At 39.1% G+C, this 18,110-nt stretch overlaps 1 protein-coding gene across 1 annotated transcript in view; it reads left to right on the forward strand.

Moving 5' to 3' along the window:
- Positions 1-18,110, forward strand: part of RABL3 (RAB, member of RAS oncogene family like 3) — a 60,833-nt gene that overhangs the window by 5,461 nt on the left and 37,262 nt on the right. Inside the window, exon 2 of the mRNA XM_002813241.4 lies at positions 6,504-6,595. Coding sequence (XP_002813287.1) covers positions 6,504-6,595 — 92 coding nt within the window. The remainder of the gene's footprint in view (positions 1-6,503; positions 6,596-18,110) is intronic.

The following is an 18,110-nucleotide window of genomic DNA, read 5'->3' on the forward strand; positions in this document are numbered from 1 at the left end:
ATGAAATGAAGCAAGAAGAGAAGTTTAGAGAAAAAAGAGTAAAAAGAACGAACAAAATCTCCAAGAAATATGGGACTATGTGAAAATACCAAATCTATGTCTGATTGGTGTACCTGAAAGTGACGGGGAGAATGGAACCAAGTTGGAAAACACTCTGCAGGATATTATCCAGGAGAACTTCCCCAATCTAGCAAGGCAGGCCAACATTCACATTCAGGAAATACAGAGAACACCACAAAGATACTCCTTGAGAAGAGCAACTCCAAGACACATAATTGTCAGATTCACCAAAGTTGAAATGAAGGAAAAAATGTTAAGGGCAGCCAGAGAGAAAAGTCAGGTTACCCACAAAGGGAAGCACATCAGCGGATATCTCAGCAGAAACTCTACAAACCAGAAGAGAGTGGGGACTGATATTCAGCATTCTTAAAGAAAAGAATTTTCAAGGCAGAATTTCATATCCAGCCAAACTAAGCTTCATAAATGAAGGAGAAATAAAATCCTTTACAGACAAGCAAATGCTGAGAGATTCTGTCACCACCAGGCCTGCCTTAAAAGAGCTCCTGAAGGAAGCACTAACGTGGAAAGGAACAACCAGTACCAGCCACTGCAAAATCATGCCAAATTGTAAAGACCATCGAGGCTAGGAAGAAACTGCATCAACTAATGACCAAAATAACCAGCTAACATCATGATGACAGGATCAAATTCACACATAACAATATTAACCTTAAATGTAAGTGGGCTAAATGCTCCAATTAAAAGACACAGACTGGCAAATTGTCAAGACCCATCAGTGTGCCGTATTCAGGAGACCCATCTCACATACAGAGACACACATAGGCTCAAAATAAAGGGATGGAGGAAGATCTACCAAGCAAATGGAAAACAAAAAAAGGCAGGGATTGCAATCCTAGTCTCTGATAAAACAGACTTTAAACCAACAAAGATCAAAAGAGACAAAGAAGGCCATTACATAATGGTAAAGAGATCAATTCAACAAGAACAGCTAACTATCCTAAACATATATGCACCCAACACAGGAGCACCCAGATTCATAAAGCAAGTCCTTAGAGACCTACAAAGAGACTTAGATTCCCACACAATAATAATGGGAGACTTTAACACCCCACTGTCAACATTAGACAGATCAACGAGACAGCAAGTTAACAAGGATACCCAGGAATTGAACTCAGCTCTGCACCAAGTGGACCTAATAGACCTCTACAGAACTCTCCATCCAAAATCAACAGAATATACATTCTTCTCAGCACCGCATCACACTTATTCCAAAATTGACCACACAGTTGGAATAAAGCAATCCTCAGTAAATGTAAAAGAACGGAAGTTATAACAAACTCTCTCAGACCACAGTGCAATCAAACTGGAACTCAGGATTAAGAAACTCACTCAAAACCGCTCAACTACATGGAAACTGAACAACCTGCTCCTGAATGACTACTGGGTGCAGAATGAAATGAAGGCAGAAATAAAGATGTTCTTTGAAACCAATGGGAACAAAGACACAACATACCAGAATCTCTAGGACACGTTTAAAGCAGTGTGTAGAGGGAAATTTATAGCACTAAATGCCCACAAGAGAAAGCAGGAAACATCTAAAATTGACACCCTAACATCACAATTAAAAGAACTAGCAAAGCAAGAGCAAACACATTCAAAAGCTAGCAGAAGGTAAGAAATAACTAAAATCAGAGCAGAACTGAAGGAAATAGAGACCAAAAAAACCCTTCAAAAAATCAATGAATCGAGGAGCTGGGTTTTTGAAAAGATCAACAAAATTGATAGACTGCTAGCAAGACTAATAAAGAAGAAAAGAGAGAAGAATCAAATAGACACAATAAAAAATGATAAAGGGGATATCACCACCGATCCCACAGAAATACAAACTACCATCAGAGAATATTATAAACACCTCTATGCAAATAAACTAAAAAATCTAGAAGAAATGGATAAATTCCTGGACACATACACCCTCCCAAGACTAAACCAGGAAGAAGTTGAATCTCTGAATAGACCAATAACACGCTGTGAAATTGAGGCAATAATTAATAGCCTACCAACCAAAAAAAGTCCGGGACCAGATGGATTCACAGCTGAATTCTACCGGAGGTACAAGGAGGAGCTGGTACCATTCCTTCTGAAACTATTCCAATCAATAGAAGAAGAGGGAACTCTCCCTAACTCATTTTATGAGGCCAGCATCATCCTGATACCAAAGCCTGACAGACACAACAAAAAAAGAGAATTTTAGGCCAATATCCCTGATGAACATCAATGCAAAAATCCTCAATAAAATACTGGCAAACCAAATCCAGCAGCACATCAAAAAGCTTATCCACCATGATCAAGTGGGCTTCATCCCCAGGATGCAAGGCTGGTTCAACATACGCAAATCAATAAATGTAATCCAGCATATAAACAGAACCAAAGACAAAAACCACATGATTATCTCAATAGATGCAGAAAAGTCCTTTGACAAAATTCTACAGCCCTTCATGCTTAAAAACTCTCAATAAATTACATATTGATGGGACATATCTCAAAATAATAAGAGCTATTTATGGCAAACCCACAGCCAGTATGATACTGAATGGGCAAAAACTGGCAGCATTCCCTTTGAAAACTGGCACAAGACAGGGATGCCCTCTCTCACCACTCCTATTCAACACAGTGTTAGAAGTTCTGGCCAGGGCAATCAGGCAGGAGAAGGAAATAAAGGGTATTCAATTAGGAAAAGAGGAAGTCAAATTGTCCCTGTTTGCAGATGACATGATAGTATATCCAGAAAACCCCATCGTCTCAGCCCAAAATCTCCTTAAGCTGATAAGCTACTTCAGCAAGGTCTCAGGATACAAAATCAATGGGCAAAAATCACAAGCATTCTTATACACCAATAACAGACAAACAGAGAGCCAAATCATGAGTGAAGTCCCATTCACAATTGCTTCAAAGAGAATAAAATACCTAGGAATCCAACTTACAAGGGATTTGAAGGACCTCTTCAAGGAGAACTACAAACCACTGCTCAAGGAAATAAAAGAGGATACAAACAAATGGAAGAACATTCCCTGCTCATGGGTAGGAAGAATCAATATCGTGAAAATGGCCATACTGCCCAAGGTAATTTATAGATTCAATGCCATCCCCATCAAGCTACCAATGACTTTCTTCACAGAATTGGAAAAAACTACTTTAAAGTTCATATGGAACCAAAAGAGGGCCCGCGTTTCGAAGACAATCCTAAGCTAAAAGAACAAAGCTGGAGGCATCACGCTACCTGACTTCAAACTACACTACAAGGCTATAGTAACCAAAACAGCATGGTACTGGTACCAAAACAGAGATATAGATCAATGGAACAGAACAGAGCCCTACACATCTACACATCTACAACCATCTAATCTTTGACAAACCTGAGAAAAACAAGCAATGGGGAAAGGATTCCCTGTTTAATAAATGGTGCTGGGAAAACCGGCTAGCCATATATAGAAAGCTGAAACTGGATCCCTTCCTTACACTTTATACAAAAATTAATTCAAGGTGGATTAAAGACTTAAATGTTAGACCTAAAACCATGAAAACACTAGAAGAAAACCTAGGCAATACCATTCAGGACATAGGCATGGGCAAGGACTTCATGTCTAAAACACCAAAAGCAATGGAAACAAAAGCCAAAATTGACAAATGGGATCTAATTAAACTAATGAGCTTTTGCACAGCTAAAGAAACTACCATCAGAGTGAACAGGCAACCTACAGAATGGGAGAGAATGTTTGCAATCTACTCATCTGACAAAGGGCTAATATCCAGAATCTACAATGAACTCCAACAAATTTACAAGAAAAAAACAACCCCATCAACAAGTGGGCGAAGGATATGAACAGACACTTCTCAAAAGAAGACATTTATGCAGCCAAAAGACACAGGAAAAAATGCTCATCATCACTGGCCATCAGAGAAATGCAAATCAAAACCACAATGAGATACCACCTCACTCCAGTTAGAATGGTGATCATTAAAAAGTCAGGAAACAACAGTTGCTGGAGAGGTTGTGGAGAAATAGGAACACTTTTACACTGTTGGTGGGACTGTAAACTAGTTCAACCATTGTGGAAGGCAGTGTGGCAATTCCTCAAGGATCTGGAACTAGAAATACCATTTGACCCAGCCATCCCATTACTGGGTATATACCCAAAGGACTATAAATCATGCTGCTATAAAGACACATGACACGTATGTTTATTGCAACACTATTCACAATAGCAAAGACTTGGAACCAACCCAAATGTCCATCAATGATAGACTGGATTAAGAAAATGTGGCATATATACACCATGGAATACTATGCAGCCATAAAAAATGATGAGTTCATGTCCTTTGTAGGGACATGGATGAAGCTGGAAACCATCATTCTGAGCAAACTATTGCAAGGACAAAAAACCAAACACCACATGTTCTTACTCATAGGTGGGAATTGAGCAATGAGAACACTTGGACACAGAAAGGGGAACATCACACACCGGGGACTGTTGTGGGGTAGGGGGAGGGGGAAGGGATAGCATTGGGAGACATACCTAGTGTAAATGATGAGTTAATGGGTGCAGTACACCAACATGGTGCATGTATACATATGTAACAAACCTGCACATTGTGCACATGTACCCTAGAACTTAAAGTATAATAATTAAATAAATAAAATAAAACATATTTCTTTATACAGGGCATTCTTCTCCACTGCAAATAAATCAACAGATGGCATCATTTTTTTAAGATGAATAAAAATCCAACATCCAATCAAAAAAAATTAAAGTTAATAAAACCTATAAATAAATACATGTAATAATATGTTTTAAGTTTTCTATAGGAAAATGTACAGGGTACAGTGGAGGCTCAGAGAATAGTGGATGCTATGCTTAGTTCTCCCTGTTTGGGTTCAGAAAATACTTTATAACTAGAATGATGTTGAGTCTCCAAAGATTAATTCACCAGGTCAATAGGGGAGGGGAGGGAAGGGAGAGGATGAGTAGGATATTCCAGACAGAACAAGCTAGGGAAGCAGAGGCTTATGTTGTTTTATTGTTTTTAAGTATACTGTGTATATAATCACAATAACCACCTGCTCACAGAAAAACTTTTCTTGTGGAATTAAATAAACCTTCATGTTGACAGTAGTCTTAAGGTGATTTTTTTTTTGTAGACAGGGTCTCGCTCTGTCACCCAGGCTAGATAGAGTACAGCAGTGTGATCATAGCTCACTGCAACCTCCGACTCCTGAGCTCAAGGGATCATCCTGCCTCAGCCTGCTGAGTAGCTAGGACTACAGACGCAGGCCACCATGCCTGGCTAATTTCTTTAAAATTTATTTTTTGTACAGATGCAGTCTTGCTGTGTTGCCCAGGCTGGTCGCAAACTCCTGGGCTCAAGTGATCCTCCTGCCTCAGCCTCCCAAAGCATTGGGAGGGTACAGATGTGAGCCACTGTGCCTGGCCCTCATTTGTGCATACTTTCTAGATTTTAAATATGACTTTTTATAATAAAAAATAAACATAAACAATAGGTTCATACACAGTATGATCAAAGAGATGATCTAAATTTTTGATAAAATTAGTGATTTGTGAAGATACCAACCATGCTTGTCATAATGTAACCCCAAAAATGCTGTTAAATGAATGAGTGAGTGACTCCACACATGGATATAGAGGAAGAGCTCATTCCCTTTCCTCTTCATACAAATCTCTGAATGCTACCCTTAGAATTAATAACTAGATTTCCCTGAGCCCAAGAAATCTAAAAGAAGATCAAATGGTGACTTAAAGGGCCATGATGTAGAAGAGGGAGTAGACCTTTTTTCCAAAAGGTAAGTCTGGGCTAAGTGGTTGGCTGCTTTTTTTAAATCACTATGTGGGAGAACTGGAGTGTCTAAATTTAGAATTGTGAAATGGTGAATCCCTCTCACTGACAGTATTCAAGCACAGTCTGGAAGACCCTCTAACAGGATGCCATGGAGGGGACCTCAGCATTGGTGTGCAAGAGAGAGGGATTACTTCTCAGATCTGTTAAGATTCTACAATTCTAAAATAGGCTAAATTGATTAAATCATTCAAAAGGAAAGGGATTCATTAATATGAAATTGACCTGGGCCAGTGGTTCTCAAAGTGAGACCCCTGGACCAGTATCACTATCACTTGGGAACTTGTTAGAAATCTTTGGCCCCAAGACAGACCTGCTAAATCAGAAAGTCTGGGGATGGAGCCCAGCATTCCATGTTTTAACCCACCCTCCGGGTGATTCTGATGCTAAATTTGAGAGAACCACTGCCCTCTACCATCTTCACTTTATTCAGTGAAGCTTATATTGTTGGTATGGCATTCTAACAACTATGCTTTATTTAACGTTATTCCTGTGTAGTATTAGTCTTACTCTTTCCAAAACAGATTTCAGCATTGTCTCTTAAGTGACTAGAGTTCTTGTATCTCTTACAGGTGTTGGGAAATCTTCATTAGTCCATCTCCTATGCCAAAATCAAGTGCTGGGAAATCCATCATGGACCGTGGGCTGCTCAGTGGATGTCAGAGTATGTGTCTTTTATATTTTAGTTTTTCAATAATGTACTAAAGATAACTGCTTCAAATTACATGATCAAATTACAGTACTATGGTCAAGATTAATAGTAATAGCTGGGATTTATTACATGCACACTATGTGCCAGGTACTATGCCAGTTGCTTTACATGTCCCTTGTTGTTTCACCTTTTTAAAACTGAGATGTGTAGATGCAGGAACTAAGGCAGAGTCAAGATTTGAAGAGTTTGTCTGATGCCACAGACTTCAGTTTTAATCACTATGCCATATATCTAGAGTTCACATAGCATCCTCCGTAAATAATTCTGCCTAAGCTTGTGCTATTAAGACTGCCAACTTTCAGCTAGAAATATAATGTAAAGGCAGAAGCTCCTGGAGCTTCATGTCTGGGTCATTTGTTCTATCTTGTGTTTAGGAATTAGGTATAGTTTTAATTAAATTAAATATCTTCCCAGATATCATTGGTCTTTGCTAATGCCAGCTAGTTCTGACAAGTCTCTCATCTGCTGGCACACCTTTCTCCTTTGAGTTAAGAAACACATACGGAAGGCAAGGTAGTTGGCTAGACTGATAGTTATTTTCCTTCTGTTCTTTGAAGCTGTTGTTCCATAGCTCTGATTTACATTGCTGCTGATTAGAAATCTTCCGTAAGACTAATTATTATTCCTTTTTAATGTAATTTCTTCTTTGGTTGCTTTTAAAATATTTTTTGTGTTTTTTTTTAATCTTTGATATTTTGTTGTTTTGCTAACCTATGTCTAGGTGTAGATTCGTTTTTATTCATCCTATTCAGAAGTAGTCATTGTTCTCATGTCTTTATTTTTCAGAGTTTTAAGCCATTATCTGTCTTCCCTCATTTCTTCTATCCCTTCCTCTTGACTTTCTATGAGATTTTTGTTCTTCATAACTGTTAATATTTCTCCTTGCTGTCTTCTGGATGATATACTCATATCTGCCTTCCAGTTGAGTTAACTAAGAATCTCTTCAATTATATCTAATCTGCTTTTTAATATATCTATACAGTTTTTCATTCCAAGTACCTATACTTTTTAATTTCTAGATGTTCCTTTCAGTTCTTTTTAAAATGTAAAAATTTTCCAAAATGTCCTGATCCTTCATTTTGGTGTCTGCTTTTTATTTTAACAATTTCCAACATACTTATTTTATGGTTTCTTTTGGATTATTTTATTTTTTTCTGGAGGAGAGGTAGCTATGCTCCTTGCTGTATATGCTACTCTACTTCATGGAAATGTATCTCCTTGTATGGCTTGTAATTCTGTAAGATGATCACATCTTCAACAGGATTTTTTTCCTCTCCCTTTGGAAGTCCTGTATGCTATGTTGTGAAAGTATCCCTATACAGCGCCTTTTCATTTCTGTCATTGCCAAGACCGTAAGGATTTGAATTTCTCAGCTCAGATAATGTAAATCTAGATAATGTAAATTCCCCCAGCATCTGATTGTAGCACAGACCTATAGTTTCCATTTCTTGTGGACCATTTATCTTCTCTCTACCTTCTGTCTGAGGTCCCTGACAGAAAGTTTTTGCCATTTCCCTGAGCCTGTGGACAATGTTTTTCCAACTCTGTCTTTTCACTGACTGGGCAGCTCATCAAAGGTCCAGATTTCAAAAAGGCATCTATAGTCTAGTCTTCATCACTCGCTCACATATACTTTTGCCTTGAATGCTGGAAAACAGGTCTGCTATTCCTGGATGGGCATTAAGACTCCAGGCACCAACCCCTGAAGCTATACCTGAATCTATGTCAGTTCCCACTTCTCCCTCTGATTTTAAGTTTTTTCTTCATTTCTAGCATTTGGGGATATTCCTTTCTTTCTCCTAACTTTCTCTTGAGCCAGTCTTCTCTGTCTCTCTTCTCTCTACTCTTTCTCTCTGTCTCAAAATATTTTTATAGCATTTCTATAGGTTTGAAGTAGGAACGGACCTATTTTGTGTCATTTTAGCCAACCATGTTCCTAAATTCAGTGGCAACTTTATTTAGGTTTGGGAGACCCAATAGCAAGTTCTGGACAAATTTTCCCTTTGGGTTTTTCTAGCTCTGATTCTGTGAAAGAGCATGACATATTGAAAAGAAACTTAGATTTAAACCCTCACCTCCTGAGTCAATTGCCCTTCGCTTCTGAAAGAGTGACCTTAGACTAATCAGTTTACCTCTCTGAGGCATAGTTATATTATCTGGAAAACAGAGGTCAATAATATGTGCTTTATTGAGTCTACACATTTGTAGGAAGGATCAGAGAAGCTTAATAAATGGGAAGTTATGGTCTAGTCCTTTACAATGTAAAGTTGTAATTGAACTTTAATCCAATTTTCTGCCCCTTCCCTTCCTCCTGCCCTACTCCTTTTCCTATCCCCACCCAGTGCCCATTCTATTCATGTTGTTCACCTTTTGTCTTGGTTTTCTTTCCCACTTGTCTTATTGAATTAGCTAAACCTCCAGTACAATGTTGAATAGAAGTGGCACCAACAAGCATCTTTGTTTCATTCCCATCTCATGGGGAAATTTTCAGTATAACACTATTTAGTAAGGTATTTGCTGGAGGATTTTTTGTCTAATCAAATATACCATATTTGATTAGATTAAAGAAATGTCCTTCTATTCCTATTACAATGAGAGTTTGTATCATGAATGGGTATTCAATTTTACCAGTTGCCTCTTCATGATAATCATGATTTTCCTGATTTATTCCATTACTGTGGTAAATTATGTTGATTAATTTTTTGAATGTTAAACCAACCTTGCAATCCTGTAATAACTCTAACTTGGTCTTGTGCTGCTCTTTTCATATATCACTAGATTTAATTTGCTAATATTTTTCTTAGACATTTGCATCTAAATTCATTAGAAAGATTGTCCCATCATTTTCTTTTCTTGTAATCTCCTTGTGGGTTTTCTATCAGGCTTATGCTAGCCTTATAAAATAAGTTGGGAAGTATTAATTTCTGTATCTATTCTCTGAAAGATTTTGTTTAAGATTGGTATTTTTTTTTCTTAGATATTTGAAAGAATTCACAGGTGAAACCATCTGGACCTAAGTTTTTCTTTGTGGGAAGTTTTTAAGTAACATTAAAGAAAATAATAAAATAACTATATTCCTTCTTGTGTCAATTTTGGTAGTTTATGTTTTTGAAAGAATTTTATGTAAATTGATACAAAAAAATTTTTTCCGTCTTACTGTTTTTCAATAAGATAATTGAACAATATTCCCTTTTTCATTTCTGGTAGAATGATTTGTGGCTTTTCTCTTACTTTCTTGATCAGTCTTACCAGAAGTCTATCAAAAACCAGTTTCTGCCTTGTTGATTTTCTCTATTGTATGTTTGTTTTGTGCATTGTTAGTTTCTGCTCTTATCTTTATGAACATACTTTCTTTGGGTTTAATTTACTGTCTTCTTTCTAACTTGTTGAAATGAGTAATTGCTTAATTTTTTTCAGACTTTTTTTTAGAGCTCTAAGACTCTAAAATTTCTATCTAAGCACAGCATTAACTGCATTCCTAAAATTTTTTTCATTATTATTCAGTTCAAACTATTGTCTAGTTTCCATTGCAATTTTTTCTTTGACTCATGGATTGCATAGAATATGCTTCTTAATTTCCAAACATTTGACAATGTTTATTCTCTTTTAATGATTGATTTCAGTTACCTTTCATTGTGCTTAGAGAACATACACTGTATGCTTTCATCCTTTGAAATTTGTTGAGATTTGCTCCATGTCGTTTTTTTTGTTGTTTTATTTATTTATTTATTTATTTATTTATTTATTTAATTTATTTTTTTGTGATGGAGTCCCACTCTGTTGCTCGGGCTGGAGTGTGGTGGCACGATCTTAGCTTACTGCAACCTCTGTCTCCCAGGTTCAAGCGATTCTCCTGCCTCAGCCTCCCGAGTAGCTGGGATTACAGGCACAACACCACCATGGCCGGCTAATTTTTTTGTACTTTCAATAGAGATGGGGTTTCGCCATGTTGGCTAGGCTGGTCTCGAACTCCTGACCTCAGATACTCTGCCCTGGAATTACAGGCATGAGCCACCGTGCCTGGCCCAGCTTTTTTTATTTTATACAGATGGGGTTGCACTGTGTTGCCCAAGCCTGGTCTCCAACTCCTAGGCTCAAGCAATCCTGCAACCTTGGCCTCCCAAAGTGCTGGGATTACAGGCATGAGCCACCATGCCAGGCCCTAAACTCTTCTTTTGAATAAAAGCACAGATAGCAAACAAAGTTAAATTTGAAATAAAGAGTTTTTTTTAACAGAAATCAAAAGGCTTATATGTTCTCCTCCCCTTGTTATGAAATGCACCTTACCTTAGGCAAGCAAATTCTACCTGTCTTAAAAAAGTAATAGGAAATACTGCTAGTCTCTTCTCTATGAGAAAAACTTTTACCCAGAAGTGTTGAGTAGGCCAGACATGGTGGCTCATGCCTATAATTCCACTGCTTTGGGAGGCCAAGTTGGGAGGATCACCCGAGCCCAAGAGTTAAAGACCAGCCTGGGCAACATGGTGAGACCCCTGGCTCCATAAAAAAATGTTAAAATTTTTTTTTAATTTAGTTTCTTTCTTTAATTTTTTTTATTATACTTTAAGTTTTAGGGTACGTGTGCACAACGTGCAGGTTTGTTACATATGTATGCACGTGCCATGTTGGTGTGCTGCACCCATTAACTCGTAATTTAACATTAGGTATATCTCCTAATGCTATCCCTCCCCGCTCCCTCCACCCCACAACAGACCCCGGTGTGTGCTGTTCCCCTTCCTGTGTCCATGTGTTCTCATTGTTCAATTCCCACCTATGAGTGAGAACATGCGGTGTTTGGTTTTTTGTCCTTGTGATAGTTTGCTGAGAATGGTGGTTTCCAGCTTCAACCATGTCCCTACAAAAGACATGAACTCATCCTTTTTTGTGGCTACATAGTATTCCATGGTGTGTATGTGCCACATTTTCTTAATCCAGTCTATCATTGATGAACATTTGGGTTGGTTCCAAGTCTTTGGTTCACTATTGTGAATAGTGCTGCAATAAACATACGTGTGCGTGTGTCTTTATAGCAGCATGATTTATAATCCTTTGGGTATATACCCAGTAATGGGATGGCTGGGTCAAATGGTATTTCTAATTCTAGATCCTTGAGGAATTGCCACACTCTCTTCCACAATGGTTGAACTAGTTTACAGTCCCACCAACAGTGTAGAAGTGTTGCTATTTCTCCACATCCTCTCCAGCACCTGTTATTTCATGACTTTTTAATGATCACCATTCTAACTGGAGTGAGATGGTATCTCATTGTGGTTTTGATTTGCATTTCTCTGATGGCCAGTGATGATGAGCATTTTTTCCTGTGTCTTTTGGCTGCATAAATGTCTTCTTTTGAGAAGTGTCTGTTCATATCCTTCGCCCACTTGTTGATCAGATTGTTTGTTTTTTTCTTGTAAATTTGTTTGAGTTCATTGTAGATTCTGGATATTAGCCCTTTGTCAGATGAGTAGATTGCAAACATTTTCTCTCATTCTGTAGGTTGCCTGTTCACTCTGATGGTAGTTTCTTTAGCTGTGCAAAAGCTCATTAGTTTAATTAGATCCCATTTGTCAATTTTGGCTTTTGTTTCCATTGCTTTTGGTGTTTTAGACATGAAGTCCTTGCCCATGCCTATGTCCTGAATGGTATTGCCTAGGTTTTCTTCTAGTGTTTTTATGGTTTTAGGTCTAACATTTAAGTCTTTAATCCATCTTGAATTAATTTTTGTATAAGGTGTAAGGAAGGGATCCAGTTTCAGCTTTCTACACATGGCTAGCCAGTTTTCCCAGCACCATTTATTAAATAGGGAATCCTTTCCCCATTTCTTGTTTTTCTCAGGTTTGTCAAAGATCAGATAGTTGTAGATATGTAGCATTATTTCTGAGGGCTCTGTTCTGTTCCATTGATCTATATCTCTGTTTTGGTACCAGTACCATGCTGTTTTGGTTACTGTAGCCTTGTAGTGTAGTTTGAAGTCAGGTAGCGTGATGCCTCCACCTTTGTTCTTTTGGCTTAGGATTGACTTGGCAATGTGGGCTCTTTTTTGGTTCCATATGAACTTGAAAGTAGTTTTTTCCAATTCTGTGAAGAAAGTCATTGGTAGCTTGATGGGGATGGCATTGAATCTATAAATTACCTTGGGCAGTATGGCCATTTTCACAATATTGCTTCTTCCTACCCATGAGCATGGAATGTTCGTTCATTTGTTTGTATCCTCTTTTATTTCCTTGAGCAGTGGTTTGTAATTCTCCTTGAAGAGGTCCTTCACATCCCTTGTAAGTTGGATTCCTAGGTATTTTATTCTCTTTGAAGCAATTGTGAATGGGAGTTCACTCATGATTTGGCTCTCTGTTTGTCTGTTATTGGTGTATAAGAATGCTTGTGATTTTTGCACATTGATTTTGTATCCTGAGACCTTGCTGAAGTAGCTTATCAGCTTAAGGTGATTTTGGGCTGAGACAATGGCGTTTTCTGGATATACTATCATGTCATCTGCAAACAGAGACAATTTGACTTCCTCTTTTCCTAATTGAATACCCTTTATTTCCTTCTCCTGCCTGATTGCCCTGGCCAGAACTTCCAACACTATGTTGAATAGGAGTGGTGAGAGAGGGCATCCCTGTCTTGTGCCAGTTTTCAAAGGAAATGCTTCCAGTTTTTACCCATTCAGTATGATATTGGCTGTGGGTTTGTCATAGATAGCTCTTATTATTTTGAGATATGTCCCATCAATACGTAATTTATTGAGAGTTTTAAGCATGAAGGGCTGTAGAATTTTTTCGAAGGGCTGTAGAATTTTGTCAAAGGACTTTTCTGCATCTATTGAGATAATCATGTGGTTTTTGTCATTGGTTCTGTTTATATGCTGGATTCCGTTTATTGATTTGCATATGTTGAACCAGCCTTGCATCCCAGGGATGAAGCCCACTTGATCATGGTGGATAAGCTTTTTGATGTGCTGCTGGATTCGGTTTGCCAGTATTTTATTCAGGATTTTTGCATTGATGTTCATCAGGGATATTGGTCTAAAATTCTCTTTTTTTGTGGTGTCTCAGCCAGGCTTTGGTATCAGGATGATGCTGGCCTCATATAATGAGTTAGGGAGAGTTCCCTCTTTTTCTATTGATTGGAATAGTTTCAGAAGGAATGGTACCAGCTCCTCCTTGTACCTCTGGTGGAATTCAGCTGTGAATCCATCTGGTCCTGGACTTTTTTTGGTTGATAAGCTATTAATTGTTGCCCCAATTTCAGAGCCTGTTATTGGTCTATTCAGAGATTCAACTTCTTCCTGGTTTAGTCTTGGGAGGGTGTATGTGTCCAGGAATTTATCCATTTCTTCTAGATTTTCTAGTTTATTTGCATAGAGGTGTTTATAGTATTCTCTGATGGTAGTTTGTATTTCTGTGGGATTGGTGGTGATATCCCCTTTATCATTTTTTATTGTGTCTATTTGATTCTTCTCTTTTTTCTTCTTTATTAGTCTGGCTAGCAGTCTATCATTTTTGTTGATCTTTTCAAAAAACCAGCTCCTGGATTCATTGATTTTTTGAAGGGTTTTTTGTATCTCTATTTCCTTCAGTTCTGCTCTGATCTTAATTATTTTTTGCCTTCTGCTAGCTTTTGAATGTGTTTGCTCTTGCTTCTGTAGTTCTTTTAATTGTGATGTTAAGGTGTCAATTTTAGATCTTTCCTGCTTTCTCTTTTGGCCATTTAGTGCTGTAAATTTCCCTCTACACACTGCTTTGAATGTGTCCCAGAGATTCTGGTATGTTGTGTCTTTGTTCTCATTGGTTTCAAAGAACATCTTTATTTCTGCCTTCATTTCGTTATGTACCCAGTAGTCATTCAGGAGCAGGTTGCTCAGTTTCCATATAGTTGAGCGGTTTTGAGTTTCCATTTCTTGGGTGTCTGTGATGCTAGTGTTAGTCAGTTTTGTTGTAAGTGTTAGAAAGAGGACATACAGAACTAGGAAGCTGATTAGGAAGATGATTATAATGGCGTGATCATGGAAGGCTCTTAGCTCTTCTATTATAGGGGATGCGGCGTCATAAAGGCCTAGTTGGGCTACGTGTGCCATTACGATATACGGGGCTTAACCTGTAACTTAACTTTGACAGAGTTATGAAATAATTTTTCTAATATCTTGTTGAAAAAGTCATAGAGGTTATGAGGTTGACTTGAAACCAGTTTTAGGGGGTTGGATTCCTTCCTTTTTCGTCTAGGTTTTATGTAGACTGGTTCTTCAAACATATGGTAGGGTGGAGGGCAGCCATATAACCACTCTAAGTTAGTGGAAGGTTGTTCAGTTATTAGAACTTTCCGTTTTGAAGCGAAGTCCTCTCAGGTTATGAAAATGATTAGTATTACTGCTGTTAGGGAGATGAATGAGCCTACAGATGATAAAATATTACATGTAGTATATGCATTGGGGTAGTCAGAATAACATTGGGGTACTCCAGATAGACTGAGAAAGTGCTGTGGGAAGAAGGTTAGATTTACGCCTGCGAATATGTTTCTTAATCCTGAGTTCTAGTTTGATTGCACTGTGGTCTGAGAGACAGTTTGTTATAATTTCTGTTCTTTTACACTTGCTGAGGACTGCTTTACTTCCAACTATGTGGTCAGTTTTGGAATAGGTGTGGTGTGGTGCTGAAAAGAATGTATATTTTGTTGATTTGGAGTGGAGAGTTCTGTAGATGTCTATTAGGTCCGCTTGGTGCAGAGCTGAGTTCAATTCCTGGATATCCTTGTTAACTTGCTGTCTCGTTGATCTGTCTAATGTTGACAGTGGGGTGTTAAAGTCTCCCACTATTATTGTGTGGGAGTCTAAGTCTCTTTGTAGGTCTCTGAGGACTTGCTTTATGAATCTGGGTGCTCCTGTATTGGGTGCATATATGTTTAGGATAGTTAGCTGTTCTTGTTGAATTGATCCTTTTACCATTATGTAATGGCCTTCTTTGTCACTTTTGATCTCTGTTGGTTTAAAGTCTGTTTTATCAGAGACTAGGATTGCAATCCCTGCCTTTTTTTGTTTTCCATTTGCTTGGTAGATCTTCCTCCATCCCTTTATTTTGAGCCTATGTGTGTCTGCATGTGAGATGGGTTTCCTGAATACGGCACACTGATGGGTCTTGACAATTTGCCAGTCTGTGTCTTTTAATTGGAGCATTTAGCCCACTTACATTTAAGGTTAATATTGTTATGTGTGAATTTGATCCTGTCATCATGATGTTAGCTGGTTATTTTGGTCATTAGTTGATGCAGTTTCTTCCTAGCCTCGATGGTCTTTACAATTTGGCATGATTTTGCAGTGGCTGGTACTGGTTGTTCCTTTCCACGTTAGTGCTTCCTTCAGGAGCTCTTTTAAGGCAGGCCTGGTGGTGACAGAATCTCTCAGCATTTGCTTGTCTGTAAAGGATTTTATTTCTCCTTCATTTATGAAGCTTAGTTTGGCTGGATATGAAATTCTGCCTTGAAAATTCTTTTCTTTAAGAATGCTGAATATCAGTCCCCACTCTCTTCTGGTTTGTAGAGTTTCTGCTGAGATATCCGCTGATGTGCTTCCCTTTGTGGGTAACCTGACTTTTCTCTCTGGCTGCCCTTAACATTTTTTCCTTCATTTCAACTTTGGTGAATCTGACAATTATGTGTCTTGGAGTTGCTCTTCTCAAGGAGTATCTTTGTGGTGTTCTCTGTATTTCCTGAATGTGAATGTTGGCCTGCCTTGCTAGATTGGGGAAGTTCTCCTGGATAATATCCTGCAGAGTGTTTTCCAACTTGGTTCCATTCTCCCCGTCACTTTCAGGTACACCAATCAGATGTAGATTTGGTCTTTTCACATAGTCCCATATTTCTTGGAGGCTTTGTTCCTCTCTTTTTATTCTTTTTTCTCTAAAATTCTCTTCTGGCTTCATTTCATTCATTTGATCTTCCATCACTGATACCCTTTCTTCCAGTTGATCGAATCAGCTACTGAGGCTTGTGCATTCGTCACATAGTTCTCGTGCTGTGGTTTTCAGCTCCATCAGGTCTTTTAAGGACTTCTCTACATTGGTTATTCTAGTTAGCCATTTGTCTAATCTTTTTCCAAGGTTTTTAACTTCTTTGCCATGGGTTCGAACTTCCTCCTTTAGCTCGGAGAAGTTTGATCATCTGAAGCCTTCTTCTCTCAACTCATCAAAGTCATTCTCCGTCCAGCTTTGTTCCATTGTCGGTGATGAGCTGCATTCCTTTGGAAGAGGAGAGGCACTCTGATTTTCAGAATTTTCAGCTTTTCTGCTCTGTTTTTCCCCCATCTTTGTGGTTTTATCTACCTTTGGTCTTTGATGATGGTGATGTACAGATGGGGTTTTGTTGTGGATGTCCTTTCTCTTTGTTAGTTTTCCTTGTAACAGTCAGAACCCTCAGCTGCAGGTCTGTTGGAGTTTGCTGGAGGTCCACTCCAGACCCTGTTTGCCTGGGTATCACCAGCGGAGGCTGTAGAATGGCAGATATTGATGAACAGCAAATGTTGCTGCCTGATCGTTCCTGTGGAAGTTTTGTCTCAGAGGAGTACCCGGCCATGTGAGGTGTCAGTCTGCCCCTACAGGGGGGTGTCACCCAGTTAGGCTACTCGGGGGTCAGGGACCCACTTGAGCAGGCAGTCCGTCCGTTCTCAGATCTCAAGCTGCATGCTGGGAGAACCACTACTCTCTTCAAAGCTGTCAGACAGGGACATTTAAGTCTACAGAGGTTTCTGCTGCCTTTTGTTTGGCTGTGCCCTGTCCCCAGTGGTGGAGTCTACAGAGGCACACAGGCCTCCTTGAGCTGCAGTGGGCTCCACCCAGTACGAGCTTCCTGGCCTCTTTGTTTACCTACTCAAGCCTGGGCAATGGCGGGCGCCCCTCCCCCAGCCTCGCTGCTGCCTTGCAGTTTGATGTCAGACTGCTGTGCTAGCAATGAGCAAGGCTCCGTGGGCGTAGGACCCTTTGAGCCAGGCGTGGGATACAGTCTTCTGGTGTGCCTTTTGCTAAGACCGTTGGAAAAGCGCAGTATGAGTGTGGGAGTGACCCGATTTTCCAGGTGCCGTCTGTCACCGCTTCCCTTGGCTAGGAAAGGGAATTCCCTGACCCCTTGCGCTTCCCAGGTGAGGCGATGCCTCGCCCTGCTTCGGCTCACACTTGGTGCGCTGCACCCACTGTCCTTCACCCACTGTCCGGCACTCCCCAGTGAGATGAACCCAGTACCTCGGTTGGAAATGCAGAAATTATTCATCTTCTGTGTCGCTCACGCTGGGAGCTGTAGACTGGAGCTGTTCCTGTTTGGCCATCTTGGCTCCACCCTCCCCATGTCCAGTTTTATGGTCAATTTTGATGAAAATTTCATATGCACTTGAAAACAAAGTATATTTTGTAATTGTTGGGTGCAGTGTTCTAAATGTGTTTTAATCATTTTTTAAATCTTCTCCATCTCTATTGGATGGGGTTTTTTT

This window comes from Pongo abelii, chromosome 2 (genome assembly GCF_028885655.2).
Source record: "Pongo abelii isolate AG06213 chromosome 2, NHGRI_mPonAbe1-v2.0_pri, whole genome shotgun sequence".
In the NCBI taxonomy this organism is placed as follows: Eukaryota; Metazoa; Chordata; class Mammalia; order Primates; family Hominidae; genus Pongo; species Pongo abelii.